At 33.0% G+C, this 14,868-nt stretch overlaps 1 protein-coding gene and 1 long non-coding RNA gene across 2 annotated transcripts in view; one reads left to right on the top strand and one right to left on the bottom strand.

Annotated features, from left to right (window-relative positions):
* Nucleotides 1-10,040: 10,040 nt before the first annotated feature.
* LOC143229184 (uncharacterized) lies at nucleotides 10,041-11,452 on the bottom strand. The gene is made up of 2 exons (XR_013015716.1): nucleotides 11,287-11,452; nucleotides 10,041-10,333 (listed from the first exon to the last, which is right to left on the bottom strand). It is a non-coding gene; the product is annotated as an uncharacterized LOC143229184 (long non-coding RNA).
* Nucleotides 11,453-11,459: 7 nt separating this feature from the next.
* Nucleotides 11,460-14,868, top strand: part of Ciao1 (cytosolic iron-sulfur assembly component 1) — a 39,169-nt gene continuing 35,760 nt past the window's right edge. The window contains exon 1 of the mRNA XM_076461131.1: nucleotides 11,460-11,729. Coding sequence (XP_076317246.1) covers nucleotides 11,600-11,729 — 130 coding nt within the window. The 5' untranslated portion in view covers nucleotides 11,460-11,599. The remainder of the gene's footprint in view (nucleotides 11,730-14,868) is intronic.

Raw genomic sequence — 14,868 nt, 5'->3', positions numbered from 1 at the left:
ACTTTTTCGCTTGATAAATTGGCCACACACATAGCAGAATGCGTCTGGAGAATGCTTGCAGCTTCTTGATACCATCTCTGATAAAATCAGATCGGTCTATGTGTTCACTTACGCAGTTAGAACTAAACTGAAGTGGAGAGTGGTGAGCCCCTTTATATATATTACTATAGAAAGTTCTAGAAAATTCTCGTAAATTCTACAACATTCTAGAAAGTTCTTGAAAATTATTGTAAGTTCGAGAAAATTCGCTATCAGCTACTCAGCATTGAATCTACCTGAAATGTTTTGGAAAATGGGTAAATTTGAAAATTTCATTACTCAGATCACAAAAGCAAAGTTTGAAGAGAAAAAGAGGCCTTTTCCATTTACTTCAGGCACAAGCAATTGGGAAATGGTACTTTCTGCCCAGGAACAAAAAAAAAAAATTTTGTTACATAGTGTTATTACAAATAAATGTGTGTTACGAAAGGAAATTGTGTTTATCATTCTTAATGGCAAATATCATACCCTTGATATATATTAATATTTAATGAACTTCTAAATTTAAATGTCCGGTTATTTGAGATAGTAATACACAACGCACGAAGCATAACAAATCGGAGACTCGTCCGGGATGAATTATAATACATAATATTTTTAAATATGCAGAAGGTTCTCGAGTGTGAGCATCAATATATGTTTTACGAAAACACCAGCTTATTGTTCGGCCGACTGAATTTTTAAGGACTTCACCTTTAGGTGTTTAAACCGAAACCCCGAGAAAAAGAATATTATACATCTGCTACAGTCTGTGTACTATAATACTTGACAGCAATAATTGTTTGTTTTTTTTAATTTTGTGCAAAGCTACACGAGGGCTATCTGCACCAGCCGTCCATAATTTAGCAGTGTAAGACTAGAGGGAAGGCAACTAGTCATCACCACCCACCGCCAACTCTTGGGCTACTCTTTTACCAACGAATAGTGGGATTGACCGTCACATTATAACGCACCCACGGCTGAAAAGGTGAGCATGTTTGGTGTGACGGAGATTCGAACCCGCGACCCTCATATTACGAGTCGAACGCCTTAACCCACCTGGCTGTGTCAGGGCTGTAATAATTGTGATAAACGCTTATAAATGTACTGGAGATGTTCCCAGATGACAAGGTAATATATTAAAAGTTTATATTTACAAAATTATAGGTAACATATTGATTTTCTCGGCATTAATTATATATGAAAAGCAACATAGTAGTTTTTGTTTTATTTATATACCTGAATGTTTAATTTACAAAAAATATTGTGCTCATATTGTTACGTATAAAATTCGCCGACGTTCGTAATGATTCTTACGTATTTGTAATATAGGCGTCGGATTACGTTTAACTAAAATTTAATAGTGAAAATTTATACGTAAAGCAAACACCGAAACAATCTCGCATCTCTATGCCTTATGTACAACAACTTAAGAAAGAACAGGTTACTATTCATTGGGGAGAATATTAACTGGGCGTTATTTTCTCGTGAGTATAAAATTCTTAATGAGATATACTACATGGACAGTCTATAATTTATCCACTGATAAGTCCGTATTCACAAGTACAATAATCTCGGAATCTCTACATTCTTCTAAAAGAAGCTGTCTTTTCAAAAACAACTCAACATTCATACCCTATAAGACCCCTTACAAACTTTATTTCTAAGAGAGAGTTTTTGATAACATAAAATGATCATTGTTCCTGGTATACGACATAAATATATCTGACCAATCAATAAAATCATCCTGTAACACAGCTTTAATCCTTGTTGAATTTTCAGTATCTACTGAAGACTTTTTGGCCATCCCTCGAGTCATTGCACAGGCTGGAAATAAATCTGAGATTTCTGCCTCAACAAATTTACTAGTCTCAGAAGGGTTGTGGTTCGAGATAACACAATGATCATCATCAAGCTGACTACTTGCCAAGTCATTACGCAGCAGCAAAGATACATTTTTAATTGGTAACTTAGGCCTAAGACATATGTTAACAAATCCTGAGACTGAGTCGAACTGTAAATAACGTTTATGCAGAGGTAAATTCACAAAGCTGTCTTCAGTGCGCTAGGCTAAAATAAATTCTACAGTGACTGACTCACAAGAAAAGCCAGCGCTTTCTGCAATAAAAAGACTGAGTAGCCCCAGTAATTTTAATAGGCATGGGATTAGACTTGTCCCTACTAATGGATACAAAACCTCTGACACTAGTGGTAGAAATTCTTTTCTCACAGGTTCGGACTCACAATGACTCTTATGCGAGGAAACAAGAGTATTAGGTGACACCTTTTTATTCCTTGCTTTCAGTTTCACATTAGAAAATCACGTCACCCGTGCTCTTCTAATAATAACAAATAGGACTACTTAAACCTAAATGACCGAACTTCGAACTTGTTCTTGGTCTTTAAGAGCAAAGGAGTACTTGCGAAAACTACCTGAATGAGCACTGAAACTACTACTACCTCCATTTATATAAGAAAAGAATCAAAATGCTTGAGCGTATTCGCTCTAACTTAGCGAGTAAAGGCAACATCATCAGTCAATGTGACAACCTGTTCCGAAATTTCTACTTTACTCTCATCAAGATAATTCTTGATGTCATCCCTAACACATCTTTTAAATTATTACACCAAAATAAATTATTTCAGAATTTCAAAGTTGTCATTCACCTTTTTTACACGAGCACCATCTTCCAAAATAAACTTCTTTTTCATAGGCTAATTCCACATGAGATTGGTTGTTACTTGTCGATAATTAAACAATTTTTGCCTGTATGTCTCAGAAACTAGTTCATAGGCTTTGAGAATGGCAGATTTTACATCATATTTCATACAATTGTCAATCAAGAATGTACCATGTATTATGAGCTTTTTGAGTTTTGTCTCTAATTATAATTTGCAATAAAATTTACCAAGAACTTTCTGGCTATTCCAAACTTTGGGTTGCACTTTAGAAATGTTGAAAGTATTTATCTTTTTGATGTTCATTAAATGGGGGTACTATTTTGATATAACAACCAGGGTCAATCTTTTGTGACGATTTTATGTTAGAACTCTTTTGGTTTCTAATTTCAAACGCTTTTAATCTGATTCTTTTGTCCTTTTTAATTTCTAACTTTTTTTAGTTTCATTTCTTTTATAACCTCCAAGTTCTAATTTTCTTTGTCATTCCAGTTCTTTTAACTTCAAATATGTTCAAAACATTTTGTGTGCAGGATCGTCATTTTCATGATATATTCCCAAAATAACTCATTTACGAGTTTGTCCACAATCAAGAACCTCAGATCCTCTTTCTCTATTGACTGTTTGCAGTGAATTTATAATTATTCACTCACCTCTGATAGCTCGGTATTTTATATAAATTCAAATAATTCTCTTGGATGTTTTTATTGGAACAAATCCATCCGGACACATATTTGTTATATACGCATTACAGTTTTATGTTAACAGTAACCAGTGGCACTTCATTTACACCATTGTCTAATAGTTCACCAATTACTACCTTTAAAATACACTTTACAACTACGTTCTTTATCTGAAGAATTCGGCTCTACATGACCAGGTGTTTAAAGCACTGGATTCGTATTCCGAGAGTTGCGAATTCGAATACTCCTCACACCAAACATGTTCACCCTTTTAGCCATGGGGGCGTTAAAATGTTGTGGTCAATCCCACTATTCGTTGGTAAAAAGAGTAGCCCAAGAGTTGACGATGGGTGGTGATGACTAGCTGCCTTCTCTCTGGTTTTACACTGCTAAATTAGAGATGGCTAGCGCAGATAGCACACGTGTAGTTTTGCGCGAAATTCAAAAATAAAAAAAAATATTTTTCTATTGGCTGTTAACAGTCAAATTATAATTATTCATTCACCTCCAATAGCTCGGTCTTTTATATAAACTCAAAAACTTATCTTGGATGTTTTTATTGGAACACATCCTTCCGGACCCCATATTTGTTACATACGTATTACAGTTTTATGTCAAGAGTGACACTTCATTTACATCATCGTCTAATAGTTCACGAATTACTACCGTTAAAATATACTTTACAACTTCGTTTTTTATCTGAAGAATTCGGCCGGCATGACCAGGTGGTTAAGGCGATCGACTCGCAACCCGAGAGTCGGGGTTTACTTTGTCACACCAATCATGATCGCCTTTTCAGCCGTGGATGCGTATAATGTTATAGTCAATTCCACTATTCGTTAATAAAATAGTAGCCCAAGAGTTGGCGGTGAGTGTTGATGACTACCTGCTTTCCCTCTAGTTTTACATTGTTAACTTAGGTATGGCTAGCACAGATATCCCTCGTGTAGCTTTACGCAAAATTAAAAAAAAAACAACTACTGAAAAATTCAATAAAAGAAAACACTAAAATAAAAAGCAACACTAAAAGTTATTATAACAATGAAATATACATAACCAAACAAAATTACAATGGTTACCAAAACATTAACACTAAAAGATATATATAAAATATCACTGTTGCATACATTATACATTTTCACGTTTTAACATTTAGAACAAGTGAAAAACAAACTATTATTTCCAAGTCCCCCTTTTCCCACATTTTCACATGTTAAAAGGAAACATTCTTTACACAGTGAACATCATACCATAGGGTTAACATCTATAAAATATGGTTATTTTCTTTCCTTAATTAGCGTAAATGGTGCCATCTTACCGCTTGCAAAACATATCTTCACGTGTTGCTGCATTTCTGACTCACCCAATATATCGTTGTGTAGCTGAATTTTATATAATGAAATGGGAATATTTACGTGTAAATATTCCTGCCAGGCAATCTACATTTGAAGCCGCCATTTTGCTAGGCTGTCATATATTCGAATTGTTCCTTCCACACAATTTCTATTGAATATGGTTACCCAGTGATGGTTATTAATATTAAAAAAACTGAATAAAGTTTCTATTTGGTTTACCAACTGTTGAATGACTAGTATTCTCTGTTGTAAAGATGCAAACATTCTGGAAACCATTATTGCATTCAATTGGTATTGGCAATTACACTATGTAACACAAAATTTGTTCCTTGATAGTATATGTTATTTCTTAATTGCTTATGTTGTAAAAGTACAGAAAATGGCCATTATTCCCTTCAAACTTTGCTTTTGTGATCTGGATAATGAAATTTAGAAATTAACCTATTTTCTATGTAAAAACGGGCAAATTTGCACATTTTCATTTACGTGAGGTCTGAATAAAACAACATATCAATCAAGATTTACATGTATTTATACCAAAGTTATACATAAATGAACAAATATGTTTAGAAGTGAGTAGTAATGTATATCACTTTCATGTATCAGCTCCCAAATATAATCTCCCATCATGTCTTTGTTATATGCTTCCAGGTCACAAAAGCAAAGTTTAAAGAGAAAAATAGGTCTTTTCCATTTACGTTAGGCAAAAGCAATTGGGACATAACACTTTCTTCCCAAGAATAATAAAAAAGTAAAAATTTTGTTACATAGTGTTAGTAGTAATGTCATCATTTAAATAGGCTGTGGGAGAGTCCAAGTTTTTTATTTAATGTAAGTTGGTATGTGAACCAAGTTGCTTACATGGTAATGTATGACTATTAGGCTCTAAACGATACTTTTGTAATAGCATAATTTTGTTCTTTACACAACTTACCTGTATCACTTTCATAATTATTCCTCCTTACCTCTTCTCCACCTGTCCTAAGCATCAAGTCAATCCCAATACGAAAGGAAATTTCCTCTCTAAATAAGTCAAATGGCAACCTTTCACTGATAGGAGTGTGTCACACCCTGCTTGTGCAACTAACTCCTACATTGATTTTTCAATCATAACTTTTTGCTTTAGTATTGTATTTGTGTGTAAAAACGTGTTTTTTCCTTCTGAGCTTTCAAAATATAACATTTTTTAAAAAAGAAACATTGACCGTTGTAGAAATATTAAATATAGATTTTAGTATTGCAACATACCTGGCACCTGCTGATTTTGTGCCATTTCATTCCACATTATTAATTCACAAGTAAAGGTATCTTTTTGTCTGGTGTAGGACAACAAGACATTGTTTTTGTGCAACTGGAAAAGGTGTCTTTCTTGTAGTCTGGACCTTTTTCTGAACCTAATATATTTCCTCCTACATTTCTCACTTGTGACAAAGGGGATTTCAAGAATTGTTTTTTCCACCACATACCTTTGCTAGATCTTCTACTCGTGCTGTCATTGACCCTTCTAGGCCTTTTTCGTAATTTTGGGACATGTTTTTTCAGGCATGTTATTTACTCTCTCTTCTGGCACATATTTGTTTCTCAATCACCTCCTAATTCATTTCCTACTTCTACTTTTTCCAACCTATCCAGATATTTAAGTCCATATTAGTGTTATTGATTGAAAATTATTTTTTTGTTATTCTTTTTAAGAAGGAATGTATCGGTTTTATTTATAATTTTTAGTTCTTTTTATTTCTTCCTCCAAAGGGTTGTATAAATAATATTGGAAAATGTCTTTATCTAGAATATCGACAGAATGTTTTAGTGATATTGAGGAGTTCTAAGGAGGTGTTTTTGAGGATTGCTGCAATTTGTTGCAAAAATTCTTGGCATGTGCTCCTACTGTTATCGTTGTTTTCAATGTGAGAGATTGAGGTGCGTTTCTGTTTTTTTTATCTTATTACTTGTGACTTGGCAGGTTGATAATGTTTTGTTTGTTTCTCAGCGAGTTTTCTAAGTTCCTGAAATAGTTGTTTTTTACTGTAATAGAGTGGTTCATCGCTTGGTGTAAGGGAAGGAATAGGAAAGTAACTATCTTTTTAAGAGTGGAGTGCATTGCTGGTCGTTCTGAGAGTTTGTGCTAACAGATGAAAGACTATGGTGTTCTAATTAAGGTAGTTTTACAAGCGATTGATTGACTGGTGAAGACTATAGTATGGAACGTGTGGTGTTTATATTGGTAATAATTTGGTGTGGTTTTAGAAATAATGGAGTGGAAAGGTTCGTGGGTAAACCAGAACCAACAACAGAAGTATAAGAAAACCGAATGTTGCAAGTTGTGGAATGTGATGTTTTGGGGGAAGTGTGATTTGTGCTTAGTCCTCTAGGAGAACTTCAAGATTCACTGCGAGAGAATGAATGAGTTTTTGATTACGTAGATTGAGTGGTAGGAGTGTCACTGTGAGATTTGGTAGCTTCTGAGATAGGAAGAGATGTAGAGTTTGGACAGGAAAGAGTAGAAGGGCTATTAGAAGTATGAATAGGATATTATTGGGGTGACTTGGAAGAGGAAGACAAGAGTGGAAAATAAAGTATTTGAAGTTTGAGGCCAAGGTAAAAATATCAGAAAAGTTTAGGTGAAGTCCATCTTATGTACGAAAATCAGCGAGTAGTATTAGGTTTGTGTGGTTTGAAGGCAAGTTGGGGATTGAGTCTGCATAACTGTTTGATTAATTCATTAAAATGTTGAATTTTGTTATTGTTTAATTATTGTGTTGTTTTGTGTCTTGTAATCAGTGAAAGTGTGTCTGTTCACGTCTATGTATTACACTAGAAATAACCAGTTTAATGTGTGGTGCGAGTTGATAACTAACACCATTCTTTCCCCTTCTGTTCCCCATCTCTCTGAATTATTCATGTAACTTTTCAACCGTGGTTCATCAATAGCAACCATTGCTGGTTACCATAAATTTATCTCTCATGTCAATTTTCCTCTTTCCATAAAGTTTTCTTCCCCATTATGTTCTTTCATTCTTTTAACTACTTTAAATGTATCTCAGGATGACTGGTATAGGTATTAACACTTTTACAAATAAAGCAGAGAACAACATTTTGATCTTCAAATGAGTTTCTCATCATCACAAATTATTTAAACACTTTAGTTCTCCCCATCTTCCTGTCCTTCCCAGCTTTGAGCTGCATGCTGTTTCCATGTCATTACCCTTCCTCTATTTGAACCTTTGTTTTCCATATCCTTATACAATCTCTAAAAACCTATTTCTTCCTCCTTTTCACCTGTGGTCATCAATTTTTTTGTGTATGCCACCGATTCATTCCCTATTCTCTCTCATTTCTCCTTTACCTTTCTCTATCCTGATAATGCTTTTCTCCCCAAAATGCCTCAGCATGCTCATTCCTATATCTTTCCCATCTTTATTCTTGTTCCGATTGCCTGTCTTGTCCTTTCCATACAAATCATTGCTATGTGGTCTCTTTTATTGTTCCCATCTCTTTATTCCTTGAAATACTTCTTTGACCCATGATATTTCTCACATCACCCTTACTAGACAGCTTTGTCAACTCATTCATTTAGCATATTCTTTGGATGAGGATAGTCCTCAGTGCTTCCAAGTGTTTTTGCATTCAATCTAGCACTTTATATGTCTTTGACAATCCTTTACATTTTTTCCTCACACACTATCTCAGCAATCTGTTTCATCATCATCAGGTTATGGAATGCTCATAGTACCATTATACACACCTTTTCCCTTTCCATACCTTACTGGATCCTGCTCAGTAAAACTGATGTCACACAAGGTAAACATATAGGACCATCAAAGCCTTTTTAGGCACTCACTTAGGAGATGGAGCGTTCCATAAGACTGCCAGTGAAATCCTTGAAATGTTCTTTCTCTTAAACAAGGCCACATCCAGACTGTATCCACTAATGGACTATCATAAATAAAGCAGACAGGGGATCCCTGTGCATCCCCTATATCCAGTTTAAAATATAATGTTGGTCTGCTTTTAAAAATAGGGTTTTCATGGTCACCCATTTTACTGTCTTTATGATACCTTCCATTGGGTTTTCCTTCTTTTTCTTATTGTGAAAAATGGGAGTCCTTGCTACTCACCAGTTTCTAGCTATTTGAGGTCTGAACCATGCAGGATTTTTCCTACATACAATCCATTCCACTCTGTAGAGAGTAGAGCAGTAATGTTCTGTCAGTGTGGTAGAAATGGCTTTCCCTTTTCTTATCACTGACTGAATGTTGTGTTTTCAGGTAGACTGGTATTGGAAACTCAATATCCAGCCAATATAAACCCTCACTCAGTTTACAGGGCAGGTGTTACTTTCCAATTATACTTCACTGAACTTGAGGTCACGATCATGGGAAACCTCCTCATACATCACACCAGATGAATGATTCACATATGGTTTGAAGCACCCAAGTTACAATACACAAATAGCACTTCTGTGAGCCTGCTACTGTTTCTGGACTAAATTTGTATTTTTGCCTGCTCTGGAATTACATCCTTCTTTTAGTAAATAGTTAAGTACATTAGCACTCCTGCATTAAAAGGGCACTCTTCTGACAATGTCCAAATTCCCTCTAAGCAAGATGCACTTAATACCAAAAATAAGGTATGCAAAGCTGAATTCCATATTTATTGTAATAAATTTCTTAATCTTAATGCCCCATATCTTGTTTGATGTATGCAGGACAAGTGTTTCCAAGCTGCACATTGCCAAGACATGGAACATAGTCAACAGGAGGTCTCAGGTGATGGATTAACCGTGCCTCTTTTTTTTTTTTTTTTTTATTATTGATCAAAGTTTGAACTGATAAACATTTCACATTTAGTTTCTTTACAACCTCTAGTGGCACAATGGTATGTCTGCCAACTAACAACACTAGAATCTAGGTTTCAATACCCATGGTGGGTAGATCACAGACAGCCTATTGTGTAGCTTTGTACTTAATTACAAACTTATATTCTGTGTCTATTTTACTGCCAATGATTGAAGTAGAATTCTGCTGAAACTAAGGAAACAAATTATTGCTTGTGTCATTACTATTTACATGACACTATAATACAATACTCTCTTAGAGTAATAAAGAAAGTTTACAGAAATAAGCCAAATTGACCCCTTCAATACACAGAGATCAAGTTTGGTGTGTTGCATGTAATCCACAGGGATCATTATTAGCCTGTTTTAATGGTCTCTATTTACCAAATTCATTGTGTTTGAAACTAAAAACTGTCAAATTGTTCTTATGGTTACAAGCTATTTTAAATAAAATATAGCTGAATGCTTAACTTGTGGTCAGTATTAAAATTTATTGTTAAATCAACAAAATTACCACAAACTTTTCAATGTATAATGGGAAAAGTAAACAACAATTAAGCCACATCATTATTTTTTCTCAGTATACCAATACCATAGGATAAAGAATTCCTCATAACTTTTTTGTTTTTAATCTAATGCACCTATCACATCTAAAAACTTGGACACTATTAATAATGTTTCCTTTTGATTACTTCTTCTGGCTGATATTCAATCCAGGTCTGATCAAGCTTGAAGACAATGGAAGAATAAAAACTCTAATAGCACTACAAAGAAAAACAGTAAGAACTGATGTAGATAAGCAAGATTCTTTAACTTATTATCAAAATATTCACATTTCAAGTAGAGTTAATTAGGTGATAATAAAACTTCAAAAAACAACACATAACAACAACTTAAAAAGCTAAGCAAGCACAAATAAAACAATTCTAAACAAATACAAAAATTCAACATTTACAGTTTTGCAAATAAATGTAATGCATTACATGTTATTATACTGACACAAAAGTAGGTTTCATCCATTTATAAAATCAGAATACATACAAGTGTTATTATTTGTTAATAATATTACTATGGTTAACATTATAAACAATTTGTTGGCTAGCAGAATGAGCACAAGAACATAATTCTTTAAACAGCACCTACTGTGAAATTGAAATACTTAAAAAATTCAAACACAGCCAGCACAACTGAAAATTAAAATCAACTACTTCAGAATATTACCACAGTAGTATTACTTCCTCCAGCACAACAAAACTTATATTACTTAATAAAATTAATCTGTAAATATTTCCCAAAATGTGAAAACATAATACTCCTAATATGACATTATTAGTTTTAATTTTAATCATAAAAAGGTTATATTTTGAACAGTTGTTTACATTTATCAGAATTAATACTATTATACCATTAGTAAGTATTATTACTACTAGCACTAATTGTAATACCAGTCTTAGACTGAAATTAGGCTTATACAACACTTGAAATTAGATCACTTTCAAGTTTTTTTTTTCATTAGTCTACACTCACCTGTATTCAAGAATTTTTTAAGTAATGATATAATTGTTTAAAAATAAAATATACTGACATCATGTCAATCTCACACATTTAATACTGGTATTATTAATATGACGTATTAATATCAATAACCAGTTGCTGTTGATACCGAAAACAAAAGCAATAGTATTTAGGAATTAAAACAAGTACAGAAATAAATTACCTTCTCAAAAGGAAATGACCAATTCTAAGCCTGTATAATAACGAAAAAACAACAGTATTAATATTAAGTAAACATACAATACCATACCTTACGCACCTCTTACAAGTTAAGATACAACTAGAAAGATAATATTTGGACGATTATTTAAGACAGGTCATACGCACGCGCATATCTGCTACGCACATGCTATTTGAGCATTGATGAAATTTCGTGGTAAAGCGATAGTTATGAGGGGGGAGATATATAGAGAGAAATATCTACAGTCTAAACCTTGTTTAACTTTAAGATTTAACCTACTACTAAGTTAGATATTATGGAGTTAAGAGAAATTGTATGCCTACAAGGACATGGCGATCGAGTTTGGTGTGTCGCATGGAATCCGCAGGGATCATTATTAGCCAGTTGTAGTGCAGATAAAACTATTCGAATTTGGGCTCAGAAAGGTAACAGTTTTAAAATTTAAATCTCAATATATATGTGTATGAGCGTATACGGTATGACGCTACAATTTCTAACCAAGCGTGCTTTATGTTTCAACTTTAGTTTAATAAATAGTATTAATCTTAACTATAACATTACTATTGATAATGCCAATAGGATATTATTTTCAAGATCATAACTAAAAGTATTATATGAATAATATAGAAACAATAGTTTAATAGTATTACTAGTATTAATGTTAGGGCTAATTTTTGGAACTAATATAGTCAGTTCCACATTTATGCATAACCATAAGTATAGTAAGTAGCTGACACCTTTCAGTTGGTTATTCACATGTCATATACACAAGTAAGTGTACATAAGGAACTGTTTCTAAAAACGATTAGGACCAGTATGTTTGATCCACTACATGAATAATTTCTCAGCAACCAGAAAAGATAGGTTATTTTATATTGTAGCATGTTAGTATCAGTTATTTAGGCTTATAATTCATACAGAACTATATACTTTGTATTATAGCATAAAAATATCTAGTTTGAATCAGTACAGCATTCAGCATACCATGTCACATACAAAAATCAATGTTTAAGTTTTGTTTAATATTTACTTTTAAATAACGAAATTGAATAGTGTGTAATATGAATTATAATCTACATTTTGAAATAAACTTATTGATATAAATTCATAAAATAGAAGTTCTATAAAATTTTGAATGCAAATCAACAATCACAATGACATGGCCTTTAACCCCTGATCTATAGTGGTAGGGTTAATCTGCCTTTATATGGGAACCTTTCCTTTCCAGGTATCATGCTTGCCCTTCTTTGAAGCATTTTAAACAATTTAATGTTATGCACTCATGACCAAACATGATATTCAAAATGTGACCTAATAATTCACATTATAATCTCTTTAGATTTTTATCCAGTTTTTATGTAGGTACACCAATGTTGGATAGTTTAATAGATTTAATCTACTAAACTGTATAGGTGTATTTAACTGTAGTTGTATTGAAGAAATAATTTTGACTATAATTCTGTGTTTATAATGTGTATTTATTTGAAATATGCCAAACTCTGAGTAAAATTTACAACTGTTGTACAACAGATCAAATATGTTATAATATATCTTTGAATCAAGGATGTCAGTCTGTTATAGACAGTGGCAAGTTGGAGTGCAAGTTTATGCTCAGGGAAGGCTAAAAATACTTTTGTCTATCATACAGTTTGCTGTTGCCTTTGCATAACCTCTAGATCCCATAAAGTGCCTGCATGTTTACAGTTATTTTTCACTATTCCTATATGTATTACATCCAGTATTGTCTCTTCTCTACTGTCACTATATCAATAATTTAGGATAAAGGATAGTTGATAACTCTTGTGTACATAATACTACATTGAAGGGCTCTCTGTTAAAGGTTCTGGCGTTCACATTTTGAATCTAACTCGTGCATATAGGGTTAAACTTATTCTATATGACATTTACAAACCAACTTGTTTTTTTTTTATTTACCACCACCATTTTTTGTGTTTTGAATATTCAGAAATTTATTTTCAAAGGTTTTTACCTTTGAGCTGTATCTCCAGTTAATTCAGTTTCCAAATTTACAACAGATAATTCTTGTTTCATACTTTCAAAATTTACTTTGTGAAAATCAGTTCATATTAAAAGAAATAGAAGTTTACATCTGTTTTCATTTGATTGTCTTTTTTTTTCATTGCTCTGTGAACTGTCTAACCCATGTACCAGAAAACTAGGTGACTCACCTAAAGCTTTGTGCAAGTTATAGTCACAAAGTATCAAATCATATGACATCAAAAGACATCCTATATGTATGCCTGAATAACAAATTTTAATTTATTTGAATTTGTTTATAATTCACACATTTAAGTTGCTTTTGTGAAAAAATATACATAAATATACAAACTTTTACTTTTGTCTGCTTGTTGTCCCCAAGAGAACTGGGGACTGATGCCTTTTAATAGATTTGTCTTGCATCAATCAGTTTCTAAATTTGTCCCATTTCACCATGGAGCCATTACTCACCTTCAGATATAAGTGTGCACTTAAAAACACAAAATACACAAGACACTTTATTGGAACATACAATTCTACTCTTACTATAACCTATAAATAAGTTTTAAGAACAAAGTATTACTCCTTCAGTCCAAATACATCAAGGCATTTTGATGAATTACCAGGTTTTACTGCTGAAACATATAGTGGTGGTGTAGGAAATAGTTGCAAAGTGAGGGTGCTTTGCTTGACATGCAGAGTTGGGGTGCTATAGCACTCCCAGTTCTAATACTTCTGACATAGTACTGAAATAGTTCTTTCCATTGGTTATAAACACATCCATTAACAATAGCAGTTAGGATTGTACTCACTTCATGTAATAAAACAGGATATTGAAGAGAATTTTGTGTTTGAACAAATATAGTGAGAGCTTAGTAAAGCAAAATTAAAAACTAAAAGGTAGAAAATTTTATATTTGGCTTATCAGTATCTATAGCATGTGTTTCTAGTTAGTTAAATAAGAGAGGTGAAAAAAGCTATAAATGAAAAGTCGCAGTACCATTAAATCAAGTACCTCTTATAGATACAGATTGAGAATTTATTCAGATATCTCTTTTTGAAATTAAGTTAAGGGTTAGAAAATATAACAACTTAAATTATAAATATGTTTTGATACCAAGCTTTGTGACATACATCAATAAAATAGTTTAACTTTTGAATGTAACTCTGTATAAAGGCTGTAACATGCACACTTTGACCTATTGCTATACATAGGACCAATAGTGATAGATATTTTTAAAAGTATATAGGTGTTTATGTATTGGATGACCTACATCCTGTTGGGAATGAAAACATAAAACCAGTTGTCAAGAGATTAAGTCTGTGGAGGTTTCAGTCAATGGTTTCAATGATAGAAAGTTCTTAATTGCCTTTTATTGTTGGCAACATGACCAGACAGGTATAAAGAAAGATATGTAATAAGCAGAGACCAGCCAGGAGTGCGGGAGAGAGACTGTTCAAAATTATTTTCCTTCACATCCAAAACTTTGGCCTATCATTGTAGAAAAGTGAACACTTTACTGTGTATGTAATGTATAGATTCTACATGGGTTTGATATTGGAGTT

The sequence above is a fragment of the Tachypleus tridentatus genome, chromosome 10 (assembly GCF_004210375.1).
Source record: "Tachypleus tridentatus isolate NWPU-2018 chromosome 10, ASM421037v1, whole genome shotgun sequence".
Classification (NCBI taxonomy): domain Eukaryota; kingdom Metazoa; phylum Arthropoda; class Merostomata; order Xiphosura; family Limulidae; genus Tachypleus; species Tachypleus tridentatus.
This window is presented reverse-complemented; position numbering and strand designations above follow the sequence as displayed.